This window comes from Podarcis liolepis, assembly GCF_965112155.1.
Source record: "Podarcis liolepis genome assembly, chromosome: 14".
Classification (NCBI taxonomy): Eukaryota; Metazoa; Chordata; class Lepidosauria; order Squamata; family Lacertidae; genus Podarcis; species Podarcis liolepis.
The window spans coordinates 39,798,714-39,822,792 of NC_139569.1; the positions used below are offsets into that span (position 1 = coordinate 39,798,714).

A 24,079-nucleotide genomic window follows, 5' to 3' on the forward strand; every position below is an offset into this window, starting at 1 on the left:
GCTTGCAACTTCCAGATTAGGAGGGGAGCCCACTTCCCACGGTGCAAAAAAGTCCCTCCCTTCTTTTTAAAGGAGCGTGTTTGCTTTTATGAAGTCCACTTCCTGGGACCCAAAAAAAGGGGTGGGGAAGACGCTAAGACTCCTCCCACTTGAAAGCCAAGCAGCCAACCAGAAGCGGGGACGCCGCTCGCGACGTCACAGAAAGAGTCACAACAAGTCCTCCCGGGCCGCTTTGCTACTTTCACTAAAAGGAGGGGGAAAGAAAGTTTATCGGGGTTCTAGAACGTTGGAAAGCCTTTGAAGTTCAAAGGGGCGCCGCCGCCGCTGGAAAGGAAGCGGCTGCGAGGCTGCGGGCGCCCGGCTTCCTCTCTGCCCCCATGGACGAAGCAGAGGAGCAGCCGCAGCCGGACAGCCTGGACGGCTGGGTGGCCATCAAGGAGGACGCCTTCGGGCAGCCCGAGCCGCCGCAGAAGCTGCGCTTCCTGGTGGCCTGGAACGGCATCGAGAGCAAGTTCGCGGTGACCTGCCACAACCGGACCTTGCAGGAGCAGGCGGCCGAGGCCGGAGGCGGCGGCGTTGGCGGCCCGCAGCAGATGAGCTGGGCCGGCCTCTTCTCCCCGCAGGCCCTGCAGGGCCCTCGTCCACCGCCAGCTGTCGGCCTTGGCCCCGCAGCTGGAGCCGTGCCTGCCCGCGCTGCCCGCGGCGCTGTCCGGCCAGAGCGGCCTGTGGGCGCTGCTCTTCCCCGGCTGCCCGGTGCTGGCCGAGGCCGAGCTGGAGGCGCTGTGCCGCCGCCTGGAGAGGTACCTGGGCTGGGCTTTGGAGGCGTGCGGCCGCAAGGCGCTGCTCGACTCGCTCTTCGCCCACGACCAGGACGAGGAGGACGAGTACTTCGAGAACTTGCAGGAGTTCCGCAGGAAAGCGCTCAAGGGGCGGCTCAGCGGCGCCAAGGAGGCCTTGCGGAGGGTACGGGGCGCCGTCGGGGGGCGTGAGGGGGCGTCGGGGGGGGAGAGGAAGGGTGCCTAGAGGGCGCTGGCAGGGACGGGGAAGGAGTGGGCTCAGATTCCCTAAACAGAGGCAGTGCGGCGCAGTGGTTAGCGCGTCGGACGAGGACCTGGGGTAATCCAGGTTCGAATACAGTGGTACCTCGGGTTACAGACGCTTCAGGTTACAGACTCTGCTAACCCAGAAATAGTACCTCGGGTTAAGAATTTGGCTACAGGATGAGAACAGAAGTTGTGTGGCAGCAGGAGGCCCCGTTAGCTAAAGTGGTAATGACCCCCCTACCCATTACGTCCAGTCATGGCCGACTCTGGGGTTGCACGCTCATCTCGCTTTATTGGCCGAGGGAGCCGGCATACAGCTTCCGGGTCATGTGGCCAGCATGACTAAGCCGCTTCTGGCGAACCAGAGCAGCGCACGGAAACGCCGTTTACCTTCCCCCCGGAGCGGTACCTATTTATCTACTTGCACTTTGAGGTGCTTTCGAACTGCTAGGTTGGCAGGAGCAGAGACCGAACAACAGGGATTCGAACCGCCGACCTTCTGATCGGCAAGCCCTAAGCTCAGTGGTTTAACCCACAGCGCCACCCATGTCCCTTGCAGCTAAAGTGGTACCTCAGGTTAAGAACAGTTTCAGGTTAAGAAAGGACCTCTGGAGCGAATTAAGTACTTAACCCGAGGTACCACTGTATTAAAATACCATAATACATCAAACATTAAAAGTTTCCCTAAACAGAGCTGCCTTCAGATGTCTCCTGAAAGTCTGGTAGTTGTTGTTCTCTTTGACATCTGGTGGGAGGGCTTTCCACAGGGCAGGCGCCACTACCGAGAAGCCCCTCTCCCTGGTTCCCTGTAACTTGGCTTCTCGCAGGGAGGGAACCACCAGAAGGCCCTCGGAGCTAGACCTCAGTGTCCGGGTAGAACGATGGAGGTGGAGACGCTCCTTCAGGTATACTGGGCCGAGGCCGTTTAGGGCTTTAAAGGTCAGCACCAACACTTTGAATTGTGCTCGGAAACATACAGGCAGCCAGTGTAGGTCTTTCAAGATGGTGTTATATGATCTCGGCGGCCACCCCCAGTCACCAGTCTAGCAAATTAAGTTCTTAACCCGAGGTACCACTGTACCCCACTTGGCATGAAGCTCGTTCGGAGGGGGAACCTTTCTCCAAGTCACCTGTCTCGGGGCCTCCCCTACCTCGCCGGGCTGTTGTGGCAGGGGAGATCAAATCATCTGTATTGATGATTGAGTTTCTTGCAGAAAAAGGTGTGGATATAAATGCAAGAAATAAGCAAGTAATCCAGGCTTTTGCAAGTTTCAAGTTCCCCACATGTTGTTGGACTACTGCTCCCATTAGCCCCACACAGCATGGCCCAGTGGCTGGGAACTGTAGTTGCAACAACGCCTGGGAACGTTAGTTCGGGCAAGGCTGCTCTGATATGTGTGTGTCTTCATTTCTTACATTTGTAGACCACTTACTGGCTGAACAAAGTCAGTCCATTGTTCAAAAAATAAGACTTTAGAGTCACCTTGCCCCCAAATGGCAACTAGACATTCCATACATTGGCGACTGCAACCTTGGTTTAAGGAGCCGTTTGGCGCGGAGCTTTGATATCTGAGTTTCTAACACTGATCATTGCCTGGAACCCTGGAGAGTCGCTGCCAGTCAGTGTAGACATTATTGAGGTTAATGGGCCGATTTAGCATAAGAAAGAGTGCCCTTCATTTTTGAGCTCTATGCAAAGGACACACAGTGGTGAGCTGGAGCCATTTAATTCCACCCCAGTTTTCCAAGCCCCATGGGAACCTGAGGCCAAGGAGCCGCAGATTTTGTGAAGGTTGACGCTCAGCCAAATCAAGCCTTCCTTGTCCTGTCATGTAAGGTGCTGCGTGCAACTCTCCAAAATCCAAACACCCCCCTGGCCCACCAGCTGTGTGTTGGATGGAGATGCTGTTTGGATGACAAATCAGCTGTCAAAATCCTCACAAGTCTTCTGCATATTTAGGCTTAAGTGTAGGGGAGAGGCCTGTGTTTATAGGAGCAGGCAGTGTTGCACCGGATAGGGTATCTGATTGCAGTCATTAAACGAACTGGAAATTCCCCTTGACCTGCAAAAAACGCCTTCTCAGAAATCTGAGCGACTTGGTCTTTTATAACAGCTGCCCCGGGTTTCCAGATCACTATAAAGCAGAGGATCCCTGGTTTTAAAGCGTATTTATCTTTTTTTATCCCACCCATCCTCTAAGCATAGGGGGGTGATGTACCCAGTATTTTCTATGCTCTGCCTCCCCAGTTGGGAGGCAGCGATTCTTCTGAATGCCAGCTGCTGAAATCCCCCAGGAGGAAAGAGTGCTCTTGTGTTCAGGCGTTGTTTGAGGCTTTCCCACACGCATTTGGATGGCCACTGGGAGAACAGGATGTGGCCCTAGATGGGCCATTGGCCAGATCCAGGAGGCTGTGCTGATCTCCTTGCCCCTCTCTCCTCTTTGAAAAATATATACAGTCCATAGCTGTCAACTTTTCCCTTTTTTAAAGGGAAATTCCCTTATTCCGAATAGGATTCCTCACGAGAAAAGGGAAAAGTTGACAGCTATGATACAGTCATACCTTGGAAGTCGAATGTAATCCGTTCCGGAAGTCCGTTCGACTTTCAAAACATTCGGAAACCAAAGCACGGCTTCTGACTGGCTGCAAGAAACTCCTGCAGCCAATCGGAAGCTCCGTTGGACGTTCGGGTTCCAAATAACATTTGCAAACCGGAACACTCACTCCCGGGTTTGCGGCGTTCAGGAGCCAAAACGTCCGAGTACCAAGGCGTTCAGGATCCAAGATACGACTGTACTGTTCCCCTAGGAGGCTTTCGAAGTATTTTCTGGTTGTTGTTTTTTTAAAGGAAAACGAACTACATTAAAACAGTTTATCCTCCCAACAACCTTGCGAGGTAGCTTAGTGAGTGAAGCTGGGGATCACTGCAGAAGATCTTGATTCTAAACAATGGCATTAACAAGGCCAAAACAAAATAAATAAAATAAAATAATTCCTTCCAGTAGCACCTTAGAGACCAACTAAGTTAGTTTATTGGTATGAGCTTTCGTGTGCATGCATCCTTCTGTAAGGCCTACATCAGCCACCCTCTCAACCTGACTAGGCCTCATTTCCACCATGGTCTCTGAGACTTCCGAGTTGCAAGGGGAGGGCTGTATACTGCAGGCCCTTTGGCCCTCCGGAAGTTACTGAACAACGACTCCCATCATCCCTGGCCATTGGCCTTGCTTGCTGGGGATGCTGGGAGTTGTAGTTCAGCAGCCAAAGGCTCCCCTCACCTGCCATGTTGCCTCAGGATCTTCCTGCCTGTGGAAAGCTAGCATGTCAGGAACACCCTTGTAAGCTCACCTTCTCCCAGAGGTGCCAGTTTGCTATGTGCGGAGATAGTAATTTTAAAAATTAACTTGGAGGAACATTTGGACATACCCCCGGCTTCGCTGTACAGTGGTACCTCGGGTTAAGTACTTAATTCGTTCCGGAGGTCTGTACTTAACCTGAAACTGTTCTTAACCTGAAGCACCACTTTAGCTAATGGGGCCTCCTGCTGCTCCCGCACTGGTGGAGCACAATTTCTCTTCTCATCCTGAAGCAAAGTTCTTAACCTGAAGCACTATTTCTGGGTTAGTGGAGTCTGTAACCTGAAGCGTATGTAACCCGAGGTACCACTGTACAATGGCACCGTCCTCTAGGAACATGGGACTCTGTGATTTGCGTGTTTGGCTGGCGCAGCTCTTGGGAGAGAGTGTGCGATTTGTCGGCAGCAATTCACAATTACTCAAAACAGAGAAGTGTCGTCAGATGCTAAGGGGGAAAGGCAAATTCTCCGGCTCTTGACTTGCCTCTGTGGGTGTGGGAAATGGCTCACATTGGTCTCAGCTGAGATGAGCTCTTAGATTCTGGAACACTTTTGGTGTGTTTTCCATGAGGTTCAATCTACCACCCTGCGGTGCAGCCTTTATTCCCGTGAGTGGCTCCCTGGTTGTAAGAAAATTAAACTTATTTCATTGATGACATAGTCAGCATTATATATCTGTTAGGACCACCAAATGTAATGATTTAACTGCTGCTGTGTTCCATTCTACTGTGATATAAAGCAATTAGCACCCTGAGGTGTAGCTCATAGAATTGTAGAGGTGGAAGGGACTCCTGCGGCGTTATCTAGTCCAGCCCCCCACAATGCAGAGATCTCCCCCATCCAATTTGAAACCATACTGGGTGCTGCTTAGCTTTGCTAAGTTTTATTGCTGCGCCACTACCAATAGGAACTCTTCCCCCCTACTTAACTTGAATTGCTTAAGCATTTTCCATTGCTCTGCAACCTTGACTTTCCTCCTATACAGTCGTACCTTGGAAGTCGAATGGAATCCGTCCCGGAAGTCCGTTTGACTTCCAAAACGTTCGGAAACCAAAGCGCGGCTTCCGATTGGCTGCAGGAAGGTCCTGCAGCTTATCGGAAGCCGCGGAAGCCCCGTCGGACGTTCGGCTTCCAAAAATAGTTCGAAAACCGGAATGCTCACTTCCGGGTTTTGATCGTTCGGGAGCCAAGGCGTTTGAGATCCAAAGTACAACTGTATTGGTACAGTGGACGCTCAGGTTGCGAACGTGATCCATGGGGGAGGCACGCTTGCAACCCGCTGCGTCTGCGCATGCGCGGGTTGCGATTCGGCGCTCATGCGCAAAGTGCAATTTAGTGCTTCTGCGCATGCGCAATCGCTGAAACCCAGACATAACCCGTTCTGGTACTTCCGGGTTGCAGTGCATCCGTAACCCAAAGACAAGCAGCCTGAAGCGTCTGTAAGCCGATGTATGGCTGTAGTTGCAAATCATACGGATAAAGGTAAAGGGACCCCTGACCATTAGGTCCAGTCGTGGCCGACTCTGGGGTTGCGGCGCTCATCTCGCTTTATTGGCCGAGGGAGCCGGCGTACAGCTTCCGGGTCATGTGGCCAGCATGACTAAGCTGCTTCTGGCGAACCAGAGCAGCGCACGGAAACGCCGGAGCGGTACCTATTTATCTACTTGCCCTTTGACGTGCTTTCAAACTGCTAGGTTGGCAGGAGTAGCAGCTCACCCCGTTGCAGGGATTCGAACCGCCGACCTTCCGATCAGCAAGTCTAACCCACAGCGCCACCCGCATCCCTAATCATATGGATACAAACTGTCAATTAAAAACTTGCTATATCAAGACCAAGGTTTGCCCAGTCCAGCGTTTGTTTTCTTAGATTGATTGGGGAGGGGTCTTAAAAGAAGGAGGACTCCCCTGAAAACTCCCTAGGATGGACTGAGCATGCTTAGGGGGGTGCAGAACCCTCACTGGCTGTTGTGGGGTGCAGGGGAGAAAGTTAGAAGAGGAAATGGAGTGACTGGAATTCGAACCTTTGTTGTGTCCAATCCTAGTTGCAGAACCAGTGTGGGGAATACTTGGCCCTCCAGTTGTTGCTGAACTACAACTTCCTTATTCTCCGGCCATTGCCGTGATTGCTAAGGCAAGAGAGAGTTGTAGTTCAGCAACATTCCCCACTCCTGTTTAGAGCCATTTAAGCTAGCGGCTGTGACTATGTCTTGTGGCGGACAGTTCCGCAGGTTCTGGAGGTGCCCTGATAGGTGCAGTATTATTACTATTTATTAAATTTGTATACGGCCTTATACCTGCTGCTCTCAGAGCTGTTCACAGGATAAAATCACAATACATAAAGACAACAGGTGTGTTTGTCTTGCGAGGTTTGTGCGGCGCCTCCGTAGGACCCACATCTACGTAAATTTGCGGCGCTCTTAAACGGCTGCTGTCCACCCACCACCGCCATGGATGTCTCAATTGTTTGCAAAGAGTACGATTCCATTGCTAATTTTGGAGTCTTCTTGCCCCCGTAGGTTCTCTACCAGCACAAAGATGCTGACAAGCTGGTTGCTTTGATGGAGCTCTACAAGGAGGAAGATGATGCTTATTGGGAGCTGGTTACCGTGGCGACAGAATTCTATCAATATTTGCTGCAGCCGTTTAGGGATATGCGTGAGCTGGCAACTTTATACAGACTGGAGATCCTGGTAGGTTTCTCTTCCCGGTGTTTCAAAGTCTCTATAAAATAAGATCCTGTGTGATGAATGCTTTCTCCCCGTGGAGTCAGAATGATGGGATCTGTTGGCACCAAACTGCTGTTTCATTTTGTAGGTGTCGTTGGCACAACCGTAGTACATTGCAATGGATTTATTTTGAAACATCCAGGCATAGTTTTGCTTTATTTGTTGTTCCGCAGGGCTCTTCCCTAATGTTACTGCATTATTGCAGTAGGCGCTCTTGTGCTGCAGTGCAACCAAAGCAGGACGAAAACCAGGCAAACGTAGAATAATAGAGGTGGAAGGGACCCTGAGGATCATCTAGTCCAGCCCCCTGCAAGGCAGGAATATGCAGCTGTCAATAATAATAATAATAATAATAATTTTTATTTATACCGCCCTCCCCAGCCAAGACCGGGCTCAGGGCAGTTAACACCAGGTATAAAAACAATTGATTAAAATACAACTTAAAAACAAGATTAAAATACAACATTAAAATACAACATACAAAAAATAAAACATAAAAAATGCAGCCTCATTTCAGTAGAAACTCAAGTCAAAAACTTTTTGGGGATGAAAACCAAAGGCCAACTATCCAGACTGGTCCTGTGTGGGCCAGAAAAAAGCCAGGGAAGTCCCCAAATAGGAGTTCCATCACAGAAGGAAAAAGGGGGAGGGGATCAAGTTGATTCCAAGCCAAAGGCCAGGCAGAACAACTCTGTCTTACAGGCCTTGCAGAAAGAAATCAGATCCCGCAGGGCCCTGGTCTCATGAGACAGAGTGTTTCACCAGGCTGGAGCCAGTGTTGAAAAGTCCCTGGCTCTGGTTGAGGTTAATCTGACTTCCTTAGGGCCCGGAACCTCTAGGGTGTTGCTGTTATGGGGTGTTGCTATTATGGGGATCAAACCTGCAACCTGGGCGTTATCAGCATCTAAACCAATGTTTCCCAACCATGGGCCCCCTTCCAAGGGGGGAAAGGGGGCAGCTGCCTCCCCTCAATAAGTAAATATCAATACAAATTAATACAGATCTGATGTTCTGCTCCCTCTAACAAAAGCTGTCCTACCAGTAGAAAGGTAGCTATTTAAATTTTTTATTTGTAAATAGAACAAAATTTTTATAATTTATACTCTTACCTAGATTTCAAAGAGAAATTATAGATTATAATACCAAAATATTGAAGAAAACATATAATTCATTGCTAGAATGGGAAACTAAAGATGAAGAGGTCAAATGTGTAATGATCAAATGGGCACAGGACTTAGAACTATACAAATGGAAGACTGGGAAAAACTATGGAAAGTGGATTTAAAATTTACTGATTGTATAATTCTGAAAGAAAATTATATGAAAATGATGTATCGATGGTGCATGACTCCTGTTAAACTTGCAAAAATGTATAGGATAAGTTCCAATAAGTGCTGGAAATGTAAAGAGAAAGAAGGTACGTTTTATCATATGTAGTGGAATTGTAAAGTAATCAAAAACTATTTGGAAACGATATATAATGAACTGAAGAAGATGTTTAAAAAAACTTATATTAAAAAACTAGAAGCTTTTTTGTTAGGCATTATAGGACAGGAGGGACTTGGGTGGTGCTGTGGGTTAAACCACAGAGCCTAGGACTTGCCGATCAGAAGGTCGGCGGTTCGAATCCTCGCGACAGGGTGAGCTCCCTTTGCTCGGTCCCAGCTCTTGCCAACCTAGCAGTTCGAAAGCATGAAGTGCAAGTAGATAAACAGGTACCACTCCAGTGGCAAGGTAAACGGCGTTTACGTGAGCTGCTCTGGTTCGCCAGAAGCGGCTTAGTAATGCTGGCCACGTGACCCGGAAGCTGTATGCCGGCTCCCTCGGCCAATAAAGTGAGATGAGTGCCACAACCACAGAGTTTGTCACGACTGGACCTAATGGTCAGGGGTCCCTTTACGTTACCTTTATAGGACAGGAATTGCCAAAAGAGTGGAAGAAGTTATTCATGTATGCTACAACGGCAGCTAGGATTCTACTAGCTCAGAAATGGAACTCTGATATAGACAGAACACCTTTTGCCCGTTTTGACTCTAAAAATATACTCTTTTTTTTTTTGCAGAAATCCTTGCAAGCTGACAGGCTGGGTCCTAAAAGGATTGAGGCCCTGAAGAAGGAGGCGGAGGAGTGGACAGATCAGGCTGAAGAAGCTGTCTGCTCCATCCAAGACATCACGGTTGGTTACTTCAAGGAGACAGTGATGGCACTGGCAGGTGAGCAGAGAGGCAGGCAGAAGCAACCTCTCCCTTTCTTTTAAAATTATTTTCCATTTTTGCGTTTTACAATGTTTCAAGTCTAAACCAGTAGCATCTAAGTCTAAACCAGTAGCATCTCTAAAATCCTGCCCCCCCCCCCCCGGTCACACATAAGTCTTATTACAGTGGTGCCTCGCAAGACGAAAAGAATCCGTTCTGTGATTCTCTTCATCTAGCGGTTTTTTCATCTTGCGAAGCAAGCCCATTGACGGATTAGAGGATTAGCGGCTTTTAGCGGCTTATCGGATCAGCTGATAAGCGGCTTAGCGGCTTAGAAAAAGGGGGGGAGGGGAAAAAACCCGCAGGAACTTGCAAGACATTTTCATCTTGCAAAGCAAGCCCATAGAAGATTCGTTTTGCGAAGCACCTCCAAAACGGAAAACTCTTTCATCTAGTGAGTTTTCCGTCTTGCGAGGCATTCGTCTTGCAGGGCACCACTGTATTCAAAAAGTGAACTCCTATACACATGGCAGACGCCTAAAAGGCTATTCACTGTTAATAACTTCTCCTCCTCGAACTGCCCCCCTTAGAAATCAAATTGCCCCCCTGTGGGGACCACGGGTCTAAGCCAAATTCCACCTGCATTTTTTGCGACTTCCCTTCCTCTGCGGTTTCTTATTTTACTCCGTATTCTTACTGAATGCCCAATTCAAACCTATTTACAAATCTAACTTTTATACTTCCTTTTAAGTTATTTCTTACCGCTCGTGTTTATGTCAACCCTGCTAATGTTTTTAATTGTTTACAATTCGTCTTCACATATTCAACAAATGTTCCCTCGTATTTACGGGACCGCCTCTTCTGGAATGCCCCGCAGAGGATCTTAAGGTCATAGTTTAGAGGTCCCAGGCCCTAAGGAAGTCATAATATCCTCCGCCAGGGCCTTCTCAGTGATGGGTCCAACCTGGTGGAATGCTCTGTCCCATGAGACCAGGGCCCTGCAGGATTTAACTTCCTTCCACAGGGCCTGTAAGACAGAGCTATTCTGCCTGGCTTTCAATTTGAACTTAGCCTGATCTTTTATTCCCCTTCCTTCCCTCCCCCTCCCCTTTTTATGAAGATTACCCGCGCTGGGATCCCACAGCTAATTCTCCCCTGGTCTCCTCGCTGGCCAAAATAGGACTAACTTAGCTAGCTAGCTCTGGTGATCATCTAATGTTTATTGGATGGATTTTCTCCCTAAATTGATTTTTGAATTCTAAATTTCTTGTTATTCACGGTTTATACTGTATTTTATGCTGTTTTTTGTTGAATCAATTGTTTTAAATTTGTTGTTAGTTGCCCTGAGCCCGGTTTTCTGAACCGGGAAGGGCGGGGTATAAATAAAAATTTATTATTATTATTCTGTTTAAAAAACCCTCTCTCATCACCCTCTCTCATCTTGATATTCTTTCGGTAACTTTCGCCCCATCTCTGCGTAGTCCATCAATTTTAGTTGCCGCTCCTCTTTTGTTGGAACTGCTGCTTCTTTCCATCTTTGGGCGTATATCATTTGGGCAGCCATGGTAGTGTACGTAAATAGTTTTCCCCCTGATCTTTGGGTACCTCTTATCCCATTCTACCTAAAAGAAAAGCTTCTGGCCTTTTAACAAAGGTTATTTTTGACATTTTTTCCCAACTCATTATAAATCATTTCCCAGAAAGCTTTTACTATCTTGCACAACCACCACATATGATAAAAGATACTTTCTTTCTCAGGCATGAGTGAGGCACAATCTTCCAACGAGTTCCCCCAGGCAGGCCATCTTGAGTTTCCCAGTAGATTGAGGCCCATCTTAATTAGAGAGGGAGGGTCTGTGCTGAGTGGGAGATTCCATCAAAATATCTTGGGCCATCCCTGGAGGTGACCTTCAGGGCCTTCTCGGTGGCTGCTCCCAGACTCTGGAACTCCCCTCCCGGACAAACTAGAGTGGCTCCCTCTTGGTTGTCCTTGAAGACTTCCTTGTTCCAACAGACTTTAGGGAATTGACGGCTTTGTGCCATGCTATTTATATTGTACCGTATTTTTTGCTGTATAAGACACACTTTTGCCACTTCAAAAATTAAGGGGAGATGTGTGTGCGTCTTATGGAGCAAATGTAGGCTACTTTGCTTCAGTGATAGCAACGCGCAGCCTCCGAAGCGCAGAGGGAGAGCTCCTCCACGCTCTTTGGCTTCGCGTTGCTTTCACAACTCAGTGGATTGAGTGAGATCCGAACCCAGAATCCTTGGCTGTATGAGGTCATAGATAAAAGTTTCACTTGGCTTTAATATGTTCCTACATCTTTGTGTGGGGGACAGAGAAAAGGCTCGGGGCTGTTCTTAGCCTGCATAAAACATCTAAAGCACACGACACCCTAAGAATCCTGGGAATTGTAGCCTGTTAAGAGTGCAAGGAACTGTAGCTCTCTGTGAGAGGTAAATTGCAGTTCCCAGGATTCTTTGGGGGGAAGCAGCACACTTTAAATGTATGCTGAAAGCACAGACTTTTATTTTGTTTGGTTTTTTGTTTTGTTTTCTTCAGATGATCTTTATTGAATTTTTAGTTACATACTGTACATACACATACATTATATTTCACATTTGTTCTTGCTCTCCCCAGCTGACTTCCCTCCTTCCTTCTTCTGGCTTTTTTGTGCCCTCTTTGACTTTTCGCATTGTCTTTGTCCATTTTCCACAAGATTGTTCTTCTTCATTTTTTCCATTAAATGTCCGTAAACAAATAAATTTTTCTATATATACAAATTCTTGCTGTCTGTCTATATTCATTTACAAATACTGTTCAGTAATAATCCTAATATACATTTTTAATTCATTTTGATGTTATTATCTAGTAAATTTCTTGTATTTTCCCGTTATGAGATATTATTTTAATTCTACTGGTTTTCCTATTTCACATCATCTTCTCTATATATAACATAAATTTCCCCCCTTCTTTTTGATATGTTTCATCCCCCTGATGTCCTGATGTCAATTTTTTGCTGTTAATTTGGCTATTTCTCTGTACCCCATAACCTTGTACTGCCATTCTTCTATTGTAGGCAATTTTTGCTGTTTCCATACCTGAGCCAGCAATAACCTCGCTGCCGTTGTGTATAAGAACAGTTTCTGGTCATTCTTGTCAATGTCTTCTCCCACCATTCCCAATAGGAATGGCTCTGGTTTTTTCAAAAACATATACTTAAAAATCTTCTTTAATTTGTTATATATATATATATATATGCCTTCTTTCACCCCCCACTCCCAATAATTTTTATTTCCTGTTTTATACATCTTTGACAATTTAATTGGCGTGACCCTCCTCTTGACAGCCATGCAGAAGCAAATGGAGCAAGACCGGAAGCGCTTTGGCCAAGCTGCTTGGGCCACGGCTTCTCCCAGGTTAGAAAACTTGAAGTACCTGTTGGCGAAGGAGACTCTGCAGCACATGAGGGCCAAAGAGCTGTGCCTGAACCACAAGAGAGCGGACATCCGGAAGCAGGTAAAGGCATTGCCCCCCCCCCCATTCTCCTCTCGTCTCACTAGAGGAGCCTCCCAGATGCGGGAGTCATGAGATGGAGAGTGAACATTGCAGCTAGGAGACAGCCTTAAAGGAAAAGGGAAAGGGACCCCTGACTATTAGGTCCAGTCGTGGCCAACTCTGGGGTTGCGGCACTCACCTCACTTTATTGGCTTTGCTTGACCACTGGTCCTGTTAGCTAGGGATGATGGGAGTTGTAGTCCCAAAACATCAGGAGAGCCGAGTTTGCCTATGCCTGACCTGTCAAGTGGCCTCAGCTGAGAAGCGAACAGACAGCTTAAAGGAAGCAGAGGGCAAAAAGGATGGTTTCGTTACAGGTTTGCATTGTTTCATCATGTACGGCAGCAGATTGGGTCACCTGTTCCAGCCACCATTGACAAGCAGAGATTTGTGGAGGGAAAGAGAGTGAATATGTACAGGTTATTCGTATATTTCATTGTTTACAGGTGCCCTGGAAATGTGTGTTTTATTTTTACTTACGTGTTCTACAACACACACACATATACAGTGATACCTTGGGTTACAGACGCTTCAGGTTCCAGACCCTTCAGGTTACAGACTCTGCTAACCCAGGAATATTACCTCAGGTTAAGAACTTTGCTTCAGGATGAGAACAGAAATCGTGTGGTGGCAGCAGGAGGCCCCATTAGCTAAAGTGGTACCTCAGGTTAAGAACGGACCTCCGGAACGAATAAAGTTCTGAACCCGAGGTACCACTCTGTGTGTGTGTGTGTGTGTGTGTGTGCGTGCGCGCGCGCGCGCGCACACACACACACACACACACACACAGAAAATGCCCCTCTAATGGGAGGGAAGCACGATGAGGGGAAACGGCCGAGTGATGTCGTTTTGCTTCTAATAGTTTGTGGGCTTAATGATGCTTCCTGCAGATGGAGACCCTCCAGGAGCAAGAAAATGACATGGCTCGAGTCGAGGAGCTGGAAATAGAATATTATGAAACACAGCTGGAGCTGTATGAGGTGCAGTTCGAGATCCTGAAGAATGAAGAAATGCTGCTTATTACACAGTTGGAGTCTTTAAGGAGGCGGATGAAAGGTAAGCAAGCAAAAGGAGCCACACCTGCCAGGGACTGGGCGGCTGTTCCTCTGCTCTCCTGCAGTAGCCGGGGCGGCAGTTTGGAGCCTCCAGTCAGAGAGCAGCAACAGGGGAAAGGATATTGTGTTTTGTGTCCTGCTTGGAGGCTTCCCAGAAGGATCTGGTTGGGTAGTGTGGGGAGCAGAATGATGGACCGTTGGCTGACACCTCTGACACTCATCAGTTTTCCCACTCTACACACCGGCCTCCCAAGTTGTCCGCCTCCATAATAATAGTAGATAGGTAGCCGTGTTGGTCTGCCATAGTCAAAATAAAAAAAATTCCTTCCAGTAGCACCTTAAAGACCAACTAAGTTAGTTCTTGGTATGAGCTTTCGTGTGCATGCACACTTCTTCAGATACACTGAAACAGAAGTTGCCAGATCCTTCTATATAGTGAGAAGGTGGGGAGGGGTGTTACTCAGAAGGGTCTCCATAGGAACGCATTGATTGATTTTCAATGCATTCCTATGGGAAACCGTGCTTCGCAAGACGAAAAACTCGCAAGAAGAAAAAACTTGCGGAACGAATTAATTTCGTCTTGCGAGGCACCACTGTATATGCCTTCTTTCACCCCCCACTTCCAAGAATTTTTATTTCCTGTTTTATACATCTTTGACAATTTAATTGCCAAAGGAGGGAGTCAGGCTGTGCCCTGACCAAAGGCCTGGTGGAACAGCTCTGTCTTGCAGGCCCTGCGGAATAAAGCATTGTTTTTACATTGCCACTCCAGGGGCAAGGCCAGAACAGTTAGTCACAGAGAGACACACACAGCAGGCAGCCTCCTTTCTGAGAAGTGGTCATTAGTCCATGGTGCTGGATTGAACGAGTTTACCTATGCGCCTTAAGGAGGCTGGAAGAGGGAAAGTATATAGAGCAGGGCATCATGCAGAGATGCAGCAGATAGCCAACTTTTGGGAATTTGGGGGAACTTGAAAAATATTATTTTCTTGAGCTTATTTAATATACGTGTGTGTACAGTCATACCTTGGAAGTCGAACAGCCTAGTTCTTGAACGTTTTGGCTTCCGAATGATCGAAATCCGGAAGTGTTCTGGTTTTTGAATGTTCTTTTGGAAGCCAAACATCCGACGTGGCTTCCACAGCTTCTGATTGGCTGCAGGAGCTTCCTGCAGCCAATCGGAAGCCACACTTTGGTTTCCAAACGCTTTGGAAGTCAAACGGACATCCGGAATGGATTCCGTTCGACTTCCGAGGTACGACTGTATAGGTATAGATAGATAGGTAGATTTGCATATTTCACATAAGTAAACATTTTCTCCTTCCTTTAGAGATCCAGGATGAAGTAGTTTATTATGACACATGTGAAAACCCTGATGAGTTAGAAGCCACTGAACAAGTCCTGGAAGAAACCCGTGTGCCTTCCTCTGAAATAGCTCAACTGAGGCAGAAGACCCAGCAGTTGGAGACGAAGCGTGGGATTATCTGCTCAAGGAGAGCTTACCTCAGAAACAAAAAGGCAAGTGGCCCAGAAAAGTTCGGGTGCCCTGTTATTATTATTTATTAAATTTGCTTATCACCTTATACCCACAGGTCTCACGGCTGTTCATAGGATAAAATCACAGTATAAAAACACAACATACATAAAATAAAAAGAAAAATAACCCAATAAGACCCCCCCCCCCCCCAAAAAAACCCCACACACATTTTAAAGAGGCATTGAATGTCAAGTCAACCAAAGGCCTGGTTGAAAAGGAACGTTTTTGCCTAGCGCCTAAAGGTGTCTAATGAAGGCACCAGGTGAACTTCTCTGGGGAGAGCATTCCACAGACGGGGGGCCACTGCAGAGAAGGCCCCGTTCTCGTGTTGCCACCCTTTGCACCTCTCAAGGAGGAGGCACATGAAGAAGGGCCTCAGAAGATGATCACAGGGTACAGGTGGGTTCATATGGGAAGAGGCGGTCCTTGAGGTATTGTGGTCCTGAGCTGTTTAAGGCTTTACTGGTCAAAACCAGCCCTTTGAATTGGGCCTGGAAACTAATTGGTAGCCAGTGCAGTCGGACCAGGATCGGTGTAATATGCTCAAACCGTCTTGTCCCGGTGAGCAACCTGGCCGCTGAATTCTGCACTGTTGACATTGGGGGAGAGACACTTGTTCCAATAAACATGATACACACACACACACACGTTGCGTTTTAAAATAAAATGGGGACCTCAGCCGGCACTTACAGCTGACCGGCATTCTTCTGCTTGGTTTTTCCATTAGGATCAATGTGAAGAGAGCCGCCACGCCCGGCTGCAGCAGGCTCAAGAGAGCTCACGGCATTTCCAGCAACATCACAGCATCCAGATTGTGAGTAGCAAGGAACTGGGGGAGAAATCTTTAAGGCAGGGGTGGGGAGTCTGTGGCCCCGCAAGCAAATGTGATTGGGTTCCAAGCCTCAGCCAGCATGGCCAGTGGTGAGGTGTGAAGTCGAGCAACATCTGGAGGGCCAGAGGCGCCTTGCTCCTCCTTTATGGAATTACAGTCGTAACCTGGATCCCGAACACCCTGGGAGTCGATCGTTTTGGCTCCTGAACGCTGCAAACCCGGAAGTGAGTCTTCTGGTTTGCGAATGTTCTTCAGAACCCAACCATCCAATGGGGGTTCTGTGGCTCCTGATTGGCTGGAGGAACTTCCTTCAGCCAATCAGAAGCCGCGCTTTTGTTTCTGAACTTTTTGCAAGTGGAACGGACTTCCGGAACAGATTCTGTTTGACTTCAAAGGTACTCTGGCTGAGCTGTAGTTAGTGCTTCCATCATGCAGCAATTCACAGGAAGGCAGGGAAAGAAGTAACACTGTGTGTGCTGGGAACTCTTGCGTTTCTAGGCCCTGTGGTTGGGAAGCTACACTTGGAAGCAGAAGGGGCGGTGCTTGCTGGTAACTCGGAAACCAGGGACATACTATTGGGGGTTGGACTAGATGACCCTTGGTGTCCCTTCCAACTCTATGATTCTGAGTCCAGTGTACATATCCCTCTGCCCTCGCTGCCCTGAGGATTGCGAAACCAGAATAAAGCATGCAAAATAGTTTTTAAATGGTGGTGGTCGGGAAATGAGATGGATGCAAACTTGCTCAACTTGCATAATCTGTTGCGACTCAGAATCCTACTTTTGGGGGTTTTGGCTTTGGCTTTGGATTCCCTGTGCATATAACTTTACTGCACTATCTAGGGACATGGGTGGCACTGTGGTCTAAACCACTGAGCCTCTTGGGCTTGCCGGTCGGAAGGTCGGCGGTTCAAAACCCCACAACAGGGTGAGCTACCATTGATCTGCTTCAGCTACTGCCAACCTAGCAGTTCAAAAGCACACCAGTGCAAGTAGATAAATAGGTACCGCTGGGGTGGGAAGGTAAATGGCTTTTCCGTGTGCTCTGGCTTCCGTCACGGTGTTTCGTTGCACCAGAATTGGTTTAGTCATGCTGGCCACATGACCAAGAAAGCTGTCTGTGGACAAACACGGGCTCCCTCAGACTGAAAGCAAGATGGGCTCTGCTACCCCGTAGTCACCTTTGACTGGACTCAACCGTCCAGGGGTCCTTTATCTTTTTGGGGGGTTTTTTACTGCACCATCTTCTGTATATTACCCCAGTCATTGTAGCAGATCTCTATACAGTGATACCTCTGGTTACATACGTTTCAGGTTACAGACTCCGTTACAGACAGGTTACAGAAATAGTACCTCGGGTTAAGAACTTTGCTTCGGGACGAGAACAGAAATCGTGTTGCGGCGGCAGCGGGAGGCCCCATTAGCTAAAGTGGTGCTTCAGGTTAAGAACAGTTTCAGGTTAAGATCGGACCTCTGGAACAAATTAAATACTTAACCCGAGGTACCACTGTATGCGGGTGTTAACTTTTTTCTGGTGTCCAAATGCAGAAAAGAGACAAAAGGAAAGAGGACGAGAAGAAGAAGAAAGCGTGGATAAAGCAGGAGCGAGAGAAAACCCTGGAGAGGCTGAAGACGTTCAAAGAGGTGAGTCTCAAGTCGAGCTCCCAGCGATCCTTCTGCCACTGGGAAATCTTCCTTCTGGAGAAAAGACAAATCGAAGGTGGTGTGCTTGTTTCCTCATTCCCCTGCAACTGGCCAGCGGCGGCAGGAAACAACAAAGACAACTTCTGTTTGAGAAATTGTTATAATAAATTGGTTTGGCATGGGTTGTTGTTGTTTCTTAAACATAGGCTTAAGTGGTGTAGGACCCCACCCTCTTGCTTTGAAGTGGTTTTGATATTGTATTTTTAAATGGCTCAATAACTCACCTTGGACGCTGCGACGAAGGCTGGGTAAGAAATCACGACCACAGTTATAATCATAATACCCTCCTTTCAAAGTAGCAAAGGAAAGCGCATTGAAGTGCACTGATGAAAATGATATGTTTATTGTATTTATAGCCTGCCTTACCTCCAGGGTGTGGCTCTCCCCCTACCCATTTTAATCTCACAACAACTTCAGTCGGTAGAGCAGGAGACTCTTAATCTCAAGGCCGAGGGTTCGAGCCCCATGTTGGGCTAAAGATTCCTGCATTGCAGAGGGTTGGACTGGATGAGTCTACAAACAACCCTGTGACATAAAGGCTGGCAACTGTCCCAAAGCCAGCCGGTTAAGGATCATGCTTGAGTGGGCATATACCGTATTTTTCGCTCTATAAGACGCACTAAAAAGTAAGGGGAAATGTGTGTGCGTCTTATGGAGCGAATGCAGGCTGCACAGCTATCGCTGAAGCCAGAACAGTGAGAGGGATTGCTGCTTTCGCTGCGCAGCGATCCCTCTTGCTGTTCTGACTTCGCTTTGCTGGAGAGGCACTGCGCAGCTTTCCCTCTCTGCGCAGCGCCCCTTCAGCGAAGCGGGAGGAGAAACGGGGCCCCTTCCGTTTCTCCTCCCGCTTTGCTGGAGAGGTGCTGAGCAGAGAGGGAGAGAATATTTATTTTCTTGTTCTCCTCCTCTGAAACTAGGTGCGTCTTATAGAGCAAAAAATACGGTAACCCCTGGTTTCCCAGGTCCTAGTCCGACACTCCAACCACCCACCAGCTCTCTTTCCACCATCGTTGCTCTTCGGCAGTTGAATTGCACCTTTCTGAAACCTGACAGCTCTGTCGTCGTTCCCCTTGCAGAAATGCCCAGCACAGTTTGTGCTGAAGACTTCCCGGTCACAGCCATTGAACGCCAAGCAGCCCCAGGGCGCCTCCCGTCGGACTCCAGCCGGTACACCTCAGACGCCCTCAGCGAGCAAGACGCCCTCTGCCAAGACCTCCCGGCCAGCACAAGCCAAAGGCTTCAAAGCGCTGCGGCAGAAGCCCTCGAAGGATATCCCTGTCCAGATTTTTGCCCCTCCGCCACCCAGCCCTGAGCAGCAAGGGAAGAGCAACGGGGGGCAGCCACTGTTGCCTCCCCCACCGCCTCCCCCGCCACCACCGCCACTTCCCCCACCATCAAACAACCAGCCTCTTTACTTAAGGACAGGAGCACAGATCGGGGAGAAGCCTCTGCCCCTCTTGTGCAAAGACCCTCCTGGGAGAAGTGGCTCTCCGGAGAAAGCAGACGGGACGTCCAGGCGCACGGCAAACGATTATGCAGGTAGGAGAGGCTGTTGTTTCCTTTTTCTGTGCATTGCTGATGTGTGCTGCATCGCACCGTCATGTAGGCTGACCCTGCAGGGATGCCAAGCTTTGTAGCTTCCCAGAGCGGCCTCTGGCTCACCAATGTTCCTGGCTAATCGCAGGACCTTTGATCCGATCCAGGAAGGCACTTCTTAATATTTCAGACTGGAGACATCCTGGTTGGCTTCCTGCAGGCTTCTGGTTGGCCCTTGTGGGAGGAGGATGCTGAACTGTATATAGGCCATGGGACACAGGTGGCGCTGTGGTTTAAACCACAGAGCCTAAGACTTGCTGATCAGAAGGTCGGCGGTTTGAATCCCCGCGACAGAGTGAGCTCCCATTGCTCGGTCCTTGCTCCTGCCAACCTAGCAGTTCAAAAGCACGTCAAAGTGCAAGTAGATAAATAGGTAAGGGAAGGTAAATGACGTTTCCGTGAGCTGCTCTGGTTTGTCAGAAGCGGCTTAGTCATGCTGGCCACATGACCCGGAAGCTGTACGCCGGCTCCCTCAGTCAATAAAGCGAGATGAGCGCCGCAACCCCAGAGTCGGCCACGACTGGACCTAATGGTCAGGGGTCCCTTTACCTTTACCTAGGCAAACTAAGGCCCGGGGCTGGATCCGGGCCAATCGCCTTCTAAATCCGGCCCGCGGATGGTCTGGGAATCTGCGTGTTTTTACATGAGTTGAATGTGTGCTTTTATTTAAAATGCATCTCTGGGTTATTTGTGGGGCATAGGAATTCGTTCATTGCCCCCGCCCCCAATATAGTCCGGCCCCCCACAAGTTCTGAGGGACAGTGGACCGGCCCCCTGCTGAAAAAGTTTGCTGACCCCTGATATAGGCTTTTGTTCTGACCCAAAGGGGCTCCCCTTGCCTTCTTAATCCAGCAACAGACATTTCCACAATTAGAAACTTCACTGCCACTGTGAAATTCAAAAGTAACTCTCCCCCCCCCCCCCACTCCCTCCTGGCATAGCGCCGGGACCGGCCCTCAAACATGTGAGTTGTAATCAGATGGAAGAAGCAGGCAGTCCGCAGCTAAATTTATAGGTGGCACATATGGCAGCTTAACAAATGAGCTCTAAAACGATGTGCTTTTTAAACATGTCAATAGTTATTGCTAAGTTAACTCCTTCCCCCCACCCCCCTCTGGTTTTTGTTAATGATTTTTCTACCTCTCTTTCTTTGTTGCAGTTGTTTTTAATTAAACGTGAAAAGCTTAGATCTTAAGGGTAGCTTTGTGGTGTGTAGCAGGGCGCATGGGAACAAAAGTCTGCAGAAAAGGAACTTTGTGGGTGGGCGAGGGGCAGTGGCGTAGCGTGGGTTGTCAGCACCCGGGGCAAGGCAAGTAATTTGCGCCCCCTAACCCGTGGATTTGCGCCCCCTAACCCGTGGATTTGCACCCCCTAACCCTAATCCCCAGATGTTGCGCCCGGTGCGGCCAGCACCCCCTGCACCCCCCACGCTACGCCACTGGCGAGGGGGGGCTTCTCCTTTTGGAGATGGAGCCATAGGTCCAGTGGGAGGTTGCCTGCTTTGTACAGGGAAGATTCCAGGTTCCGTTTCCAGGGGGCAAGGAATCGGGTGGTGGCAGTATACCCAGTTTGCATGTAACACTGGTTTGTCTCCAGTGCTGGTCCTACTTGGAGGAGATCCATTAAACCATGGGTAGGCAGACTAAGGCCCAGGGGCTGGATCTAGCCCAATTGCCTTCTAAATCTGGCCCACGGACGGTCCGGGAATCAGCGTGTTTTTACACAAGTAGAATGTGTGCTTTTATTTAAAATGCATCTCTGGGTTAATAACAATAATAATAATAATAATAATAATGTATTTATACCCTGCCCATCTGGCTGGGCTTCCCCAGCCACTCTGGGCGGCTTCCAAAAAAATATTAAAATACTTTAATACATCAAACATTAAAAGCTTCCCTAAACAGGGCTGCCTTCAGATGTCTTCTAAAAGTCTGGTAGTTGTTGTTCTCTTTGACATCTGGTGGGAGGGCGTTCCACAGGAGAGTGCCACTACCGAGAAGGCCCTCTGCCTGGTTCCCTGTTGGTGCTGACCTTTAAACCCCTAAACTGCCTCGGTCCAGTATATCTGAAGGAGCGTCTCCATCCCCATTGTTCTACCCGGACACTCAGGTCCAGTGCTGAGGGCCTTCTGGCGGTTCCCTCATTGCGAGAAGCCAAGTTACAGGGAACCCGGCAGAGGGCCTTCTTGGTAGTGGCACCTGCCCTGTGGAACGCCCTCCCACCAGATGTCAAAGAGAACAACAACTACCAAACTTTTAGAAGACATCTGAAGGCAGCCCTGTTTAGGGAAGCTTTTAATGTTCAATGTATTACGGTATTTTAATACAGTGGTACCTTGGGTTAAGTACTTAATTCGTTCCGGAGGTCCGTTCTTAACCTGAAACTGTTCTTAACCTGAAGCACCACTTTAGCTAATGGGGCCTCCCGCTGCCGCCGGAGCACGATATCTGTTCTCATCCTGAAGCAAAATTCTTAACCCAAGGTACTATTTCTGGGTTAGAGGAGTCTGTAACCTGAAGCGTCTGTAACCTGAAGCGTATGTAACCCGAGGTACCACTGTATTCTGTTGGAAGCCGTCCAGAGTGGCTGGGGAAGCCCAGCCAGATGGGTGGGGTATAAATAATAAATTGTTGTTGTTGTTGTTGTTGTTGTTGTTGTTGTTGTTGTTAATTTCCCTCTCAGCTTGGGAAGGAGAGTGATCTGTCGAACTGCGGCTGACGGTCTTAATTTTGTTTTCCCTCCTGCCACAGGATCCATGGACGAGGTTTTGGCATCGCTGAAGCGCGGCGAAATCCTTCTCCGCAAAGTGGAACCGCCCCGCCAGGCGCCATCTTCCAACTCCTCCCTCAACGACAGCATCCTCGCGGCCATACGGCAGGGGGTTAAGCTGAGGAAAGTGACCCAGGAGCCCAAGCTGGACACGGAGAAAGGGCACGCCAGCAGCGAACTGGAGAGGAGCATCAAGGCAGCCATGCAAAGGATCAAGAAAGTGTCTGCCGATTCGGAAGACGACGAAAACGACCACAACAGCGGCGAATGGAATAGTTAACGGGAGCGGGTTTTCGAACTGCGTTCTGGGGTTTCCTTCGGAAGGTTACTGAGGGTTCCCCTTAGAGAAGAAGGTAACTACTGGCGAACACGCTCAGTTCACGCAGCGCAGCAATGAGGTCCACCTGATCTGGCCTGGGCCCTGCATTAACGCCCTGGAACTTGTCCCAGAATCCCTTGCAAGCACACTGGAGTTCTGGGCCAGATAAGTTCATGTAGAAATGTGTCAGTGCGTCCCACACACCCCCTGGATTTAGGAAGTTTGAAAAACCATCATGTTTGATTCTATTCAGGTCAACCAGTTTACTGACATGGGACATTATGCTTTTATTGAATTTTGCACATTTTAAAGGAAATGTATTGGCCTCTTTTTAGGAAACGGAGGACTCTGTGTTTCCGGTGATTTGCCTACCAAAAAATAATGCTTCAGAACTGTTTGTCTGTCTGTTTGTTTTTAAAGAAAAGCTGCCCCCTCGTTTTTGTTGTTGTGCTGAAATCAGCAAAACTTTTATCAAACCCATTTCTGTAAGTTTGCCGGAAACCATCCAGATAGACAATCCAATTCTCAGAATAATAATCAGGTTTGCAGCAGTGACACAGTCAGACTGTGAGGATTGGCTTCGTTTGTGGAGAGCCAATAAGGGGTCACACTGAAATTCTGATAGTGTAGAGTAATTATTTTTTGTGTGTGAAAATCACAACAGTTTCTTTGACTTAATACTCAAACCAATATTTTATGCGGGTGTCACCGTTGTTTGCTAAAAAGGGTATTCCATGCAGTATTTAGTAGAACCTAACTTGGACAAAAGGGACGCGGGTGGTGCTGTGGGTTAAACCACAGAGCCTAGGACTTGTCGATCAGAAGGTCGGCAGTTCAAATCCCCGCGACGGGGTGAGCTCCTGTTGCTCGGTCCCTGCTCCTGCCAACCTAGCAGTTTGAAAGCATGAAGTGCAAGTAGATAAATAGGTACCGCTCCGGCGGGAAGGTAAACGGCGTTTCTGAGCGCCGCAACCCCAGAGTCGGTCACGACTGAACCAAATGGTCAGGGGTCCCTTTACCTTTTACTAACTTGGACAAAACGCTGCTAATGTTTGTGAAGTTTTATGCAACGGTTCCTTTTTAATAGTGCCATCATCAGTTAACTAGGAGAGAAGTACCCATCAGTTTGGTGCGTTTTATTGGAACCGTGCATGCTGCCTTATACACTCCCACGATAGCTCAGTTGGTAGAGCAGGAGATCCTTTAAATCACAGGGTTGTAGGTTCTAGCCCCAGGTTGGGCAAAAGATTCCTGCATTGCAGGGGGTTGGACTAGATGACCCTTGTGGGTCCCTTCCAACTGTACAATTCCATGATTCTATTCAGAATCAAGCCATTAGCCCCTCTAACTCCGTATTGTCTACACTGACTGGTAGCATCTGCCTAGGATT

General features: G+C 48.4%; 1 protein-coding gene across 1 annotated transcript; it reads left to right on the forward strand.

Annotated features, from left to right (window-relative positions):
* The first annotated feature begins 194 nt into the window (after positions 1 to 194).
* Positions 195 to 23,086, forward strand: WHAMM (WASP homolog associated with actin, golgi membranes and microtubules). Its single transcript, XM_083475688.1, is given in 11 exon segments — positions 195 to 635; positions 637 to 963; positions 6,915 to 7,088; positions 9,187 to 9,337; positions 12,670 to 12,839; positions 13,769 to 13,934; positions 15,264 to 15,451; positions 16,198 to 16,284; positions 17,850 to 17,945; positions 19,082 to 19,544; positions 22,352 to 23,086. Coding segments are annotated over 11 exon segments (2,379 nt in total). The 5' UTR covers positions 195 to 377; the 3' UTR covers positions 22,651 to 23,086.
* The last annotated feature ends 993 nt before the right edge of the window (positions 23,087 to 24,079 follow it).